Source organism: Carcharodon carcharias, chromosome 1 (assembly GCF_017639515.1).
Source record: "Carcharodon carcharias isolate sCarCar2 chromosome 1, sCarCar2.pri, whole genome shotgun sequence".
Classification (NCBI taxonomy): domain Eukaryota; kingdom Metazoa; phylum Chordata; class Chondrichthyes; order Lamniformes; family Lamnidae; genus Carcharodon; species Carcharodon carcharias.
In genome coordinates, this window is record NC_054467.1 from 123053570 (window position 1) to 123067375 (window position 13806).

At 43.8% G+C, this 13806-nt stretch overlaps 1 protein-coding gene across 5 annotated transcripts in view; it reads right to left on the bottom strand.

Moving 5' to 3' along the window:
* The window catches only part of ccdc149a (coiled-coil domain containing 149a), a 168086-nt gene that overhangs the window by 91030 nt on the left and 63250 nt on the right, over window positions 1-13806 (bottom strand). For all 5 annotated transcript variants that reach the window (XM_041195894.1, XM_041195885.1, XM_041195875.1 and 2 more), the window contains exons 5-6: window positions 8869-8985; window positions 2236-2408 (exon numbers count right to left, since the gene is read on the bottom strand). In XM_041195894.1, the coding sequence (XP_041051828.1) occupies window positions 2236-2408; window positions 8869-8985 (290 nt within the window). The remainder of the gene's footprint in view (window positions 1-2235; window positions 2409-8868; window positions 8986-13806) is intronic.

Here is a 13806-nt window from a genome sequence, read left to right on the forward strand (position 1 = left end):
CCTACTTTTGGTGGGTCAAAACATTAAAGTTCTATCCCTTGGGTTTTTTGTGCATCATCATAAAATCATGATTACTATACAAATTAGGAATTCAATAGGGAATTCCAATTTGACCGTTCAGCAAAAATTTTTCCTCAACCATCTTTGGTGATGCTGGACTCAGAGAGATGTGTATAACTTTGCGCCAAGTTGTCCAATTTTAAATTTCAAATTTAACTGTTTCTGACAAGAGTGCATCAGGGGTACCTGCATTATTGCTTGTGGACCAACGATGGTCTGCTATCTGTCCCTTGAAATCTAATCCCGTTTGTACTCATTTCTTTCTTGTTAGTTTATCTGGTTTGAATTTCACTGGCCAAAATCAGAATACCAAGCGATAAATGCAAATTACTGGGTACTTAGACTTAAATTTTGAATCTTCCATTTTATGCACCCAAGCAGCCTGTGAAGATGAAAGGCTTTGTTATTTATGCAGTGCATCAAAAAGAATCGCCAATGAGGGAACATGGAGTACATTCCATCAGTGGGAAAGACATCTTCCTCATGAATGAATCAATTTTATTTGCCAGTTCCCCACTGAATATTCAATTCATACAATGCATATAGTTATTTTTTAGAATAGGAATTATTATAGAATATGCTCTGATTGGTTTCAACAGATGAGGTGACCAGCCACTCACCTGCTTCCATCAGTAGCTGCCACCTGAAAATTCTGCCTAAAGTCACAATGTTCCAGGTTCAAGCCCCCCTCCAGAACTTGAGCACAAAAATTAAGGCTGCAGTGCACTACTGAGGGAGTACCATCTTTCGGATGAGACATTAAAATGTGGCCCTATCTGCCAGGTGAATGTAAAAGATCCCATGGCATTATTTCAAAGAAGAGCAGGAGGGTTATTCCTGGTGTCCTGGTCAATATTTATCCCTCAATCAACAGATTTTAAAAAATATTTTTAATTCATTCGTGGGATGTGGGCTTCGCTGGTTGGGCCAGCATTTATTGCCCATCCCTAATTGCCCTTGAGAAGGTAGTGGTGAGCCGCCTTCTTGAACCACTGCAGTCCATGTGGTGTAGGTGTGCCCACGGTGCTGTTAGGGAGGGAGTTCCAGGATTTTGACCCAGTGACAGTGAAAGAACGGTGATATATTTTCAAGTCAGGATGATGTGTGACTTGGAGGGGTATTTTCAGGTGGTGGAGTTCCCATCCATCTGTTGCCCTTGACCTTCTAGATGGTAGTGGTCATGAGTTGGAAAGGTGCTGTCTCAGGTGAATTCCTGTAGTGCATCTTGTAGATGGCACACACAGCTGCTACTGTTCGTCAGTGGTGAAGGGAGTGAATGTTTGTAGATGTGGTGCCAATCAAGCAGGCTGCTTTGTCCTGTATGGTGTCAAGCTTCTTGAGTATTGTGGGAGCTGCACTCATCCAGGCAAGTGGGGAGTATTCCAGCACACTTGTGCCTTGTGGATTATGGACAGGCTTTGGGGAGTCAGGAGGTGGGTTACTCGTCGCTGGATTCCTAGCCTCTGATCTGCTCTTGTAGCCACAGTATTTACATGTCTAGTCCAGTTCAGTTCCTGGCAACCTCCAGGATGTTGATAGTGGGGGATTCAGAGATGGTAATGCCATTGAACATTATGGGGTAATGGTTGGATTCTCTCTTGTTGGAGATGGTCATTGCCTGACACTTGGGTGGTGCAAATGTTACTTGCCACTTGTCAGCTCTATCCTGGATATTGTCCAGGTTTTGCTGCATTTGAACATGGACTGCTTCAGTATCTGAGAAGTTGTGAATGGTGCTGAACATTGTGAAATCATTAGCGAACATTCCCACTTCTGACCTTATGATGGAAGGAAGGTCATTGAAGACGGTTGGGCCGCGGACACTACCCTAAGGAACTCCTGCGGTGATGTCCTGGAGCTGAGATGACTGACTTCCAACAACCACAACCATCTTCCTTTGTGCTGGGTTTGACTCCAACCAGTGGAGAGTTTTCCCAATTCCCATTCAGGTGAGCTGCGGCTCCTTGATGCCACACTCTGTCAAATGCAGCCTTGATGTCAAGGGCAGTCACTCTCACCTCATCTCGGGAGTTCAGCTCTTTCCTATTCTGGCTCTCATGCATTTAGGATAAATTACTTATTTTATACTTTTTGATAATGACCACACGTGTCATAAAGAATTATTCATATTCAATCTGCCAGAAGTAAAGAAATTTATGAGAAGGACTCAATCACCTGTTCTCCATGCACAATGCATCAACATCAATTATACGGTTTTCATGTCCTCCAAGAATATGGTTAATCTCTTGATTTAGACGGTCAGATTTCTCCTGGTAGAAAGCGCGTTCGACCTTAACATCCTGAAGCTCATCCACCGCTGCTTGATAGTCATGATCCAAGCGTTCAATCTGCAACAGAACAAAAATTCTAGTCAATCACTAGACTGTTGGAGACATACAGTGGAATACAGGAAATAGGAGCAGGAGTAGGCCATTCAGCGCATCAAGCCTGCTTCACCTTTCAAACAGATCATAGGTGATCATCTACCTCTACATCATTTTTCTCCACTATCCCCACACCCCTTGATGTCATTATAGAGTCATAGATGTCAAAGCACAGAAGGAGGCCATTCAGCCCATCGTGTCCACGCCAGTCAACAAAGATTTGACTACACAAAACCCATTTTCCAGCGCTTGGCCCATAACCCTGGAGGCTATGGCAATGCAAGTGAAGATCTAAATACTTCTTAAAAGTTACAAGAGTTTCTGACTCAACCATTCTTTCAGGCAGTGAGTTCCAGACTCCCACCACCCTTTGGGTGAAAAAATTTCTCCTCAACTCCCCTCTTACCCTTTTATCTCTTACCTTAAATCTAAGCCCCCTGGTTATAGACCCCTCTAATAATGGAAAAAGTGCCTTCCTATCCAGCCTATTTATGCTATGCCCCTCATAATCTTATACACCTCTATCAGATCCCCTCTCAACCTTTGTTGCTCCAAGGAAAACAACCCCAGCCTATCCAATCTTTCCTCATAGCTCACACCCTCCAGCCCAGGCAGCATCCTGGTAAAGCCCATCTGCACCCTCTCCAGTGCAATCACATCCTTCCTATAATGTGGTGACCCAGAACTGCATGCAGTCCTCCAGTTGTGGCCTAAGCAGCATTTTATACCATTCCAGCATAACCTCCCTGCTCTTGTAGTCTTTGCCTCAGCTAATAAAGGCAAATATCCCTTTGCCCTCTTAACCACCTTATCTACCTGCCCTGCTACCTTCAGGGATCTATGGACATGCACACCAAGGTCCCTCTGATCTTCAGTACTTTCCAGGGTCCTACCATTTATAGGGTAATCCTTCGCCATGTTAGCCCTCCCCAGGTGCATTATCTCCCACTTTTCCGGGTTGATTTCCAATTGCCACAGCTCTGCCCAATCCATTGATATCCTCCTGCAGTTTATGGCTATCCTCCTCACTATTTACCACCCTATAGATTTTCATGTCATCCTTGAACCTCTTGATCATACCCCCTACATTTAAGTCCAAATCCTTTATGTACGCCACAAACAACAAGGGCCCCAGCACCCAGTCCTGCAGAACCCTACTGGAAACAGACTTGCAGTCACAGAAACATCCATCTACCTCACCCTCTGTTTCCTGCCTCTCAGACAATTTTGAATCCAACGTGCCACTTTGCCTTGGATCCCATGGGCTCTTACTTTCTTGACCAAAAGCCTTGCTAAAGTCCATGTAGACCGCATCAAATGCATTACCCTCATCAACACTCCTGGTTACCTCCTTAAAAAATTGGATCAAATTTGTCAAACACGACCTTCCCTTAACAAATCCATGCTGACTATCCCTGATTAATCAGTGTCGCTCCAAGTGCAGGTATATTCTGTCCCTCAGAATTCTTTCAAGTAACTTCCTCACCATCGCGGTTAGACTGACTGGCCTGTAATTTCCTGGTTTATCCCTTCCTCTAGTTTTTAATAATGGACAACAGTAGCAGTCCCCCCAGTCCTCTGACACCTCACCTGTGGCCAGACAGGATTTAAAGATTACTGCCAGGGCCCCTGATATCTCTTCCCTTGCCTCCCTCAACAGCTTGGAATGCATCTCATTTGGGCCAGGGAACTTAACCACTTTTAAGGCCGCTAAGCCCTCTCTCTCTATGTTAATTTTCTCTAATATTTCACAGTCCTCCACCCTGATGTCTATTTCTGTGTCGTCCTTTTCCCTTGTAAAGACCAACTCAAAGTATTCATTGAGGACTGTACCCACATCTTCCAGGTGCACACACAAATTACCTCAAATTGGCCCTACTCTTTCCCTAGTTATTTGCTTGCTCTTTATATATTTAGAAAACCCTTTGGGTTTCCCTTTATTCTACCCACCAATGTTTTCTCACTTAGCTTTCCTAACTTCCTTTTTAAGTTCCCCACTGCACTTTTTATACTTCTCTAAGGACTCTGCCATATTGAGCCCTCAGTATCTGCCACAAGCTTCTCTTTCTTTCTTAGTCCTAACCTTTATGTCCCTTGACATCCAGGGTTCTCCAGATTTGATCCCCCCCTTTGTCTTTATGAGAACATATTTGCCCTGCAATCTCGCTATTTCCTCCTTGAATGCCTCCCACTCCTCTGACATAGTTTTATCTGAAAGTAGCTGCTCCTAGTCCACCTGAGCCAAATCGCATCACATCTTAGTAAAATTAGCCTTTCCCCAGTTTAGAACTTTTATTCCTGGCCCAACCTTATCCTTTTCCACAACTATCATAAATCTAATTGAGTTATGGTCACTATCTGCAAAATGCTCCCCTACTGCTACGCCTTCCACCTGCCCAGGCTCTATACAATTGCAGCAAGACACCTTTACTCCTGTACCCTGCAAATAAGGCCAATGTAACATTTGCTTTCCTAGTTGTTTGCTGCATTTGTATGCTAGCTTTTGGTGACTCATGAACAAGGACACCATCAATGCTTCCCTCTTACTATTTAAGAAATAATCTGCCTTTCTGTTTTTCTACCAAAAGTAGATAACTTCAGACTTATTCACATTACATTTTATTCATTCATGGGATGTAGGTGTCGCTGGCAATTGCCCATCATTGTTCAAGGGCCATTTAACATTTAAGAGTCAACTGCATTGCTGTGGGTCTGGAGTCACATGTAGGCCAGACCAGGTAAGGATGCCAGATTTCCTTTCCTTCCCTAAAGGACATTAGCGAACCAGATGAGTTTTCACAACATCGACAATGGTTTCATGGTCATCATTAGACTTTTAATCCAGATTTTTATTGAATTCAAATTCCACATCTGCCTTGGCAGGATTCAAACCCGGGTCCCCAGAGCATTACCCTGGGTCTCTGGATTACTAGTCCGGCGACAATACCACTACGCCATCACCTCCCCCTGTCTGCCATGTTCTTGCCCATTTATTTAGCTTGTCAAAATCCCCATGAAGCCTCCTTGCATCCTCCTCACAACTCCCATTCCCAACTAATTTGTGTCATCAGCAAATTTGGAAATATTACAGTTGGTCCCCACATCCAAATCATTTTATATAGATTGTGAAAAGCTGTGGCCCAAGCACTGATCCTTGCAGTACCCCACTAGTAACAGCCTGCTATCCTGAGAATGACTTGTTTATTCCTACTGTTTTCTGTCTGTTGATCAATTCTCAATCCATAGCTCAATCCATATTATTCCCAATCCCATGTACTCTAATTTTGTTCACTAACCTTCTGTGTGAGATCTTATCTAAAGTCTTCTGAAAATCCAAACACACCACATCCACTGCTTATCCTTTATCTATGCTGCAAGTAACATCTTAAAAAAACTCCAACTGGTTTGTCAAACATGGTTTTCCTTTCATAAATCCCTGTTGACTGCCCAATCATATCATTATTTTCTAAGTGTCCGATTATCACATCCTTTACAATATATCTAACATTTTCTCTACTACTGATGTCAAACTAACATGTCTGTAGTTCTCAGTTATCTCTTCTCCCTCCCTTCTTAAATAGTAGGATTACATTTACTATTTTCCTGTCTGCAGGAACCTTTCCAGAATCTAGAGAATTTTGAAAGATAACCACTAACACATCCACTATCTCTACAGCCACATTCTTGAAAACTCTGGGATGTAGCTCATCTGGTCCAGGGGGTTTACCAATCTTTAAACCAATTAATCCAATCCAATAATCCAATTACAATTAATCCATACTTAAATTATTTACCTAAAACATTATAGCAAGGTCTGTGAATTAAAATTTAAAATAGCGTGTCTATAAAAACATTCAATTTTAAAACCGAATTTAACCATTTCTTACAAGCATTACTACTGTGAATACTTCCTGTGAACAGGGGTATGCATTTGTGAAATTGCTCATTTGTGCCTATTGTAAATTAAGTTGTCATTTATAAGACAATAATTATGCAATTTATCTAACTGGGAAATTGAAGTTACAGGGATACCAGTCCTTTTGGGGGATGTTATATCTAGAATTGATGTGACTTTTCAATTACTTACCCAAAAAACATTTTGCAGGTTCACTCCCCGTACTGACTACTGTCACTGTTCAAACAGGCAGCTTCCAAATACCATACCCTATCTTCCAGCATGGACCCAATGGGCTGAATGGCCTTTTTTCATCTGGGATTTTACAGGGTCCGTGGTCCCCACCTTCAGCTAAAAAGTCATAGGGGGTGGGAGGATGGGGCGGGGTGAGCCCGACCATGATCCTGAAAGCAGCCCCGTAGCAATTTAACACTGACAGTGGTGTTAATTGCTCTGTCTTGGAGAGCTGCTGGCCAATCAGAGGTCTGGAAGTCCCTGCAGGGCCAGTGAGGGCACTGGCAACTGCTGGGATTACAGGCAGTCCCACCATGCCAAGGAGCCCAGGTACATCTGGTGTAGGGGGTCTTGGAGAGTGGGTGAGGAGGTGGGTTTTCAAGGCCAAGGGTTTAAGGGGAAAATGACCTTTAGGGGTTGCCTCTAATTGGCCCTGGGAACCCTCAAAGAAGGCTACCCCACCTTGCCCAACACCAGCCCATGCCGCTAAAGCTGCCAAGCTTCCTGCTTGGCATGAGCCTCCTCTTGTCATGGGTGTAATATCGGAGTTGATGGAATGGGCCTCAATAGGCCTAAGGGTGGGTGAGTCATTGACACCTATCCCCTCAATGTAAAATTTCAGACCACTTAGGGTGGGCAGGTAAGGAAGGCCACCCGCTGGGTTTTATGTATCCCCCATTGGCGGAGGAATATAAAATCCAGCCTCATCACTCTAAATACATGGTTTAGCCAAACAATCAATCTTCCTCCCCTCGTCCTCCTTTCTATCCTCCATTTAGTCCTAAGCTTTATACCAGTGATTAAATATGCTGGATCAAAAGAGAAGATCCAATCAGAAGGGCAACAGGAAAGGATAACCTGCGTGAAATGATCTTTATTCCTACAACATCGTCCACCATCTTGAACTCCTACAGCAATTTGCACGGTCAGGAAGCTATTTCAAACAGGAATATCTGTGGGCACCACATAGCAGGAGAACATACTGAGGAGGGAGTTTTAATTAAAAAAAAGACAGGTTTAGATCAGGTAGTGGGGTTTAAAGTCTGAGAGATCTGTTTCCCAATCCAAACTTATCTTCAAAGTGCTCATTTTTGGTTTTAATTGAGACCAGAAGGTGAGCAAGCAACCAACACATTCCAAGAAGGCTGCAGGCCTCACCGTCATTCTACTTCTAACTTTAACTGCTGTTGGTATCAGGAAACCCAGCAGCCACATGGAAGTGAGGACTTGACAGTTTCAGGAGCTGAATGCCTTTACACCTACCTCCTGGGTCCTGGTGTCTGCCTGAGAAGCCTCCTCAATCAGGCATTCCTGACCTCCCTCCCCCTTACAACCTTCTCTCCCTTCCAATGCCTCCGATGCCCACCACACCGACTCCCCAGGCCTGCAAGGAAGTTTGGGATTTTGTATAGGTTAGGTCACAGGCTTTCCATTTCAAATTGATTGTAATTTGTAAGGGGGAGAGGAGGTCATCTCGGAGAGCATTAGAGAAGTCAAGCCTTGAGGCGATAAAGACATGGATTAGCTCTTAGTGTGGTGGGGGTAGAAGTATTGGCAAAGGCAGGCGATGTGGTGACAGTGGAAGCAAGTGGTCTTAGAAAAGGAATAAATAAGGAGGAAGGTGCTCAGCTTAGAGACATGCATTATACTAATTCTACAACTTATGACTCAGTTGAGGAGATTGATGGAGGACATTTCTGGTTTTACCTACACCGAGCTGCAGGGAATTTTGATTGATCAAAGTTTTCATGCTGGAAAGCTGGCTAATGAGTATAGCAATAGTCCTAGATACATGGTGGAGACAGAGCTGAGGATCATCAGCATCAATGTGAAAGCCAACCCCATGACTTCTGGATGATACTGCCAAGAGGGGCCATATAAACGATAAAGAGGAAGGTACGAATGCAATGCATACAGTATATTGGGAGATGGCACACGAGACAGGAAGAGAAACAAATGCAGGTGACCTAATGCCTTTGTTACAATAGGCATCAGTGAGACCCTGGAAACCAAAGGAGGACTACAGCAGTGACCTACTCGAAATGATGGAGTGTTTGACAATGTTATTGTTGAAAGATGGTGGAGGGATTGAGGAAGCTGAGGATAAACAGTGAGCAAAAGTTACAATTGCATAGGATGTTATGTGTGACTTTAACAGATATGGTCCAGCTGCTGTGTTTGGGTAAAAGCTGAACTGCTGGGCAGTGGCTTCAAACAAGGAGTAAAATGAGAGTTGAATATATGATTAAATAAGAATTTTAAAAAAATGTAAAGTGCAACTAGAATAGTTTGTACCTGTTCACGTGTTTTTTCCAACTGCTGAACAAGGTCCTCACGTTCATGTGCAGGAAAATGACGAGCCCCTACTTCTTCATCACCTAGGCGCTGTTTTGCAATAGTCATTCGTAGGAGCTCAAAGAAAGAGAAAAGAAATAATCATCATCATTGCTTTATGGTCACTGAATAAGTCAAATTTGATTTTTAATCCATGGGATTCTTACTAGTGTTTTGGCGATTGCTTTCTGCATTGCTGCCCATATTTCTCAAGGGCAATGAGGGATGGGCAATAAATGCTGACCTAGCCAGCAAAGCCCACATCCCTTAAATGAATTTTAAAAATCTGTTAAAACATCAAACTAGTGGCCTTGATCATCATGCAAATAGTATATCAGTCTGAACAACACTTTGATTTTCAGGATGATGTTTAATGGTCCTTTTATGATGTGTCATTGATATCAATGGGTTGTAAAGATCAATGGTCCTTTCATAGCACATCAATTTAAGAGCCCTTTACAGAAGTTCATTGATTTAGCAATGCAAGCATCCTCAAAAAACTGATTTTGAAATTTAGCGTTTTCCCAATACTTTCTAAGTATATCACGGTTGTGATAGAGAAACTAGTTTTCCTTCTTGTTTTGCTCCATACGATAGAAAATGCGGACTATAACACCAAAGCCTAACAGAAGGATGGGTGGTTGTGGGGAGTGGGGGGAGTGAGCAGCAGGATGGAGTATAACCCTTCCCCTTGCAATGGGCTGGAGAGGTTTGGGGTTAAATCATCAAATTTGTGAAACCCGACTCTAACCCACTACGAAAATCTTTGTGTCTGTTTAAACCGCGGCAAATATTGCGGTGGTTGGGTAACCTGAGCATGAGAGGCAGGTCCATCAATATAATATATTGATGAGGCTCCTTTCCTGAGATTTCGGCAGCAATTTGAAATGAACACTTCCCGAGTTTGGGATTCTTGGAGTTTGGGTAGCTTGTCAGGAAAACAGAAGTGAGCTTGAGCCACACTTCAAAGGGCTGGTTAAAGATCACAAATCCCAATACCTCCCACCTACTCCCAATAACCTGTCACCACCCCCCCCACCCTAGTTAATCAAGAGTCTATCTAGCTTTGCCTTAAAAATATTCAAAGACTCTGCTTCCCTTGCCTTTTGAGGAAGAGAGTTCCAAAGACTCTCAAACCTCAGAGAAAAATATTCTCCTCATCTCGGTCTTAAATGAGCGACTCCTTATTTTTAAATCGTGACTAAATGTTCTAGATTCTCCCACAAGAGGAAACATCCTCCCCACATCCACTCTGTCAAGACCCCTCGGGGTCTGGATTGTTTTTCAGGGTTGGGAGGTATGTAAACATCCCCTGTGATTACAATAGCCAGAATGAGCAGCACATCTCTGGTTAGCTGCCAACAGATGTAGGAAGCCATCTATTACGCATGCATGCACGCACGCATGCATGCATATACAGGCACGCACATACCAATCCAAGCATCACTGGATTAACCAAAAGAATTCATCAACTGCAAAGGATTTCATTCCATCAATGACCAATTGCAGTGTAATCGCAAAAAAAGGTTCATGCAGCTCAGCATCAGATTACTTGGGAGCAGCCATGATGCTTTCATACTGAAGCGGTCCAAATTCCTGACCTGTTCATACCTGGAACCAGTCTTAAGGAATGGTTGCTAAATAACACAGGATACCTTTTCAAACTTGACTGCTGATACCCCTGAGGAACCCCAACAATGAAGACCAAGAGGACTACTACCTGACATGTCATTGAGCAGGTGTGCTTCAACTACCTGGATTGATCTAGGGGCTTCCTTCAATACTCGCCCAGGAATATTTCAAGGATAATTGTTTTGATGGGTTCTAAACAGCATAATGCAGCAGCAAAGATTTGATGAGTAGGAGGAATACGTTGCACAACTCTCTTCGGATTCCAATAGCAAAGATGCAGACCAGGAGGAGAAGGAAGTGGAAGAGGGAGAATTTGAAGATCGGGCCCCCAGCTCTAACCCAGCTGATCACAGTGTGTTCAGGATACCAATGATGCTCCAATTGCTTGAAAGTTCAATTAGTCCCTCAGTTGTACCACAGCAATTATCACATCTCCTCTCTCTTCTGCAATGCTGCCAACTCTTCCAAATTCCATCTGTGCATTAAATAGTCAAGGAGAAATTGTAACACACAGGTGCACATCATCATTTCAATGCTTTGGAACCACTTTGTCCCCACCCCCCCCATGGATTAGATCCCACCTCTGCGTTAATATCAACCGAACAATTTCTGTCGCAGATTACAGTTCATCACATTCTATGTCTTTCATGTAGTTCTCGCTTAGAATTAAGGTGGGTAGAATTATGGTGAGAAGTCATGGCTGCTACTAGAGTCTTGGACGACCACACATGCAGGAAGTTTCACCAGCTGCAGAACCTTGAGCTCCGGGTTTCAGGGCTCGAGCAACAGCTGGAGTCACTGTGGCACATCTGCAAGGCTGAGAACTATGTGGATAGCACATTCAGAGAGGTGGTCACACTGCAGCTTAGAAGCCTGGAGGCAGAAAGAGAATGGGTGGCCACCATGCTGTCCAAAAGAACTAGGCAGGCAGTGCAGGAGTGTCTGGGGGTCCCGGTTCTCAATTGGTTTTCTGATTTGGATACCAGTGAGGGTGTTGGTTCCTTGGAGGAGTGCAGTCAGAATCAAGTTTGTGGCACCTTGGGCGGCCCTGCTGTCCAGGAGGGGAGAAAGAAGAGGGAAAGAGCAGTATTAATAGGGGATTCATTAGTTTGGGGAACAGGCAGCTGCTTCTGTGGCCGTGGATGTAACTCCAGGTGGGAAGTTGCCTCCCTGGTGCCAGGGTCAAAGATGTCACGGGGCAATTGCAGGACATTCCTCTGGGGTGGGAGGGGGTGATCAGCCAGACATCATGCTCCACGTTGGTACCAATGACTTAGGTAGGAAAGGGGATGAGGTCCTAAAAACAGACTTTAGGGAGCTAGGAAGGAGATTGAAAAGCAGGACCTCTAATGCAATTATTTCAGCCCCAGTCCCACATGCAAGCGAGTATAGAAATAGGAGAATTGACCGAATAAACGTGGTTGGAAAACCCATGTAGGAGAAAGGGCATCAGGTTTCTGAGGCATTGGGATCAGTTCTGGGGAAGGTGGGAACTGTACAAGCTGGATGGTCTACACCTGAACAGAACTGGGACAAATATCCTCGCAGGGAGATTTGCTAGTGCTGTTTGGGGCGGGGGGAGCTTTAAACTAGATTGGCAGGGTGATGGAAACCTGAGGGCAAATTCAGCGCAAGGAACGGGAGGTGGTGAATCAGTGAGCGACTCTTAAAAACAGAGGCATCACAGGCTAAAATGTGTACAGCACAGGAATTTGGAAGTATTAAAAGGCATATATGTAAATGCAAGGAGTATAATAAATAAAGCCGATGAGCTGAGGACACAGATGGACACATGGCAGCAAGATATGATCGCTATGACGGAAACGTGGCTTAAGGAGGGGCAAAAATGGCAGATTAACATGCCACACACCATCTACAAGGCACAAGGCAGGAGTGTGATGGAATACTCCCCACTTGCCTGGATGAGTGCAGCTCCCACAACACTCAGGAAGCTTGACACCGTCCAGGACAAAGCAGTCTGCTTGATTGGCACCACATCCACAAACATTCAATCCCTCCATCACCAATACACAGTAGCAGCAGTGTGTACCATCTACAAGATGCACTACAGGAGTTCACCAAGGCTCCTTAGACAGCACCTTCCAAATCCACGACCACTATCATCTAGAAGGACAAGGGCAGCAGACACATGAGAACGCCACCACCTGGAAGTTCCCCTCGAAGTCACTCACCATCCTGACTTGGAAATATATTGCCATTCCTTCACTGTCTCTGGGTCAAAATCCTGGAGGTCCCTTCCTAACAACACCTACACCACATGGACTGTAGCAGTTCAAGAAGGCAGCTCACTATCACCTTCTTAAGGGCAACTAGGGATGGGCAATAAATGCTGGCCCAGCCAGCGAAGCCCACATTCAATGAATGAATAAAAAAAGGTTTTTAGGCAGAATAGGGATGGGGATAAAGAAGGTGGGCGTGTAACATTATTGGTTAAAGAATCAATTACAGCTGTGAGGAGGGATGATATACTAAATGAAGCATCAAATGAGGCCATATAGGTTGGGCTCAGAAATAAAAATGGGGCAGCCACACTGCTAGGAGTGTGATACAGACCCCCAAATAGTGGAAAGGATTTAGAAGAACAAATATGTGGACAGATTTCTGAATGCAAAAACAGTAGGGCAGTAATCACTGGGGATTTCAACTACCCTAATATTAATTAGGATATGAGCAGTGTGAAGGGCACAGAGGGCACAAAATTCTTGAACTGCTTTCAAGAGAACATTCTTAGCCAGCACTTAACAAGCCTAACAAGAGGGGGTGCAATTCTAGATTTAGTCTGAGGAAATGAAGCTGGGTTAGTGGATGAAGTAGCAGTGGGGGACCATTTTGGAGATAGCGATCATAATATAATTAGATTTAGCATCATTATGGAAAAGGATAAAGATAGAACAGGAGTAAAAGTTCTGAATTGGGGGAAAACAAATTTTATAAAGCTGCGAGGTGAGCTGACAAGAGTGGACTTGATATAGCTATTAGAAGGAAAAACTATGTCAGATCAGTGGGAGGCATTCAAAGGCGAGATTCTACAGGAATAGTGTAGACATGTCCCCACAAAGAAAAAGGGTTATACTGCCAAATCTAGAACCCCCTGGTTATCTAGAAACAAAAGGCAGAAAAAGAAAGCTTATGACAGTCACAAAAAACTTAATACTGTAGAAAGCCTAGAGTATATAAAGTAGAAGGGTGAAGCAAAAATGGAAATTAGGAAAGCAAAGAGTGGATACGAATAAATATTGGCAAATA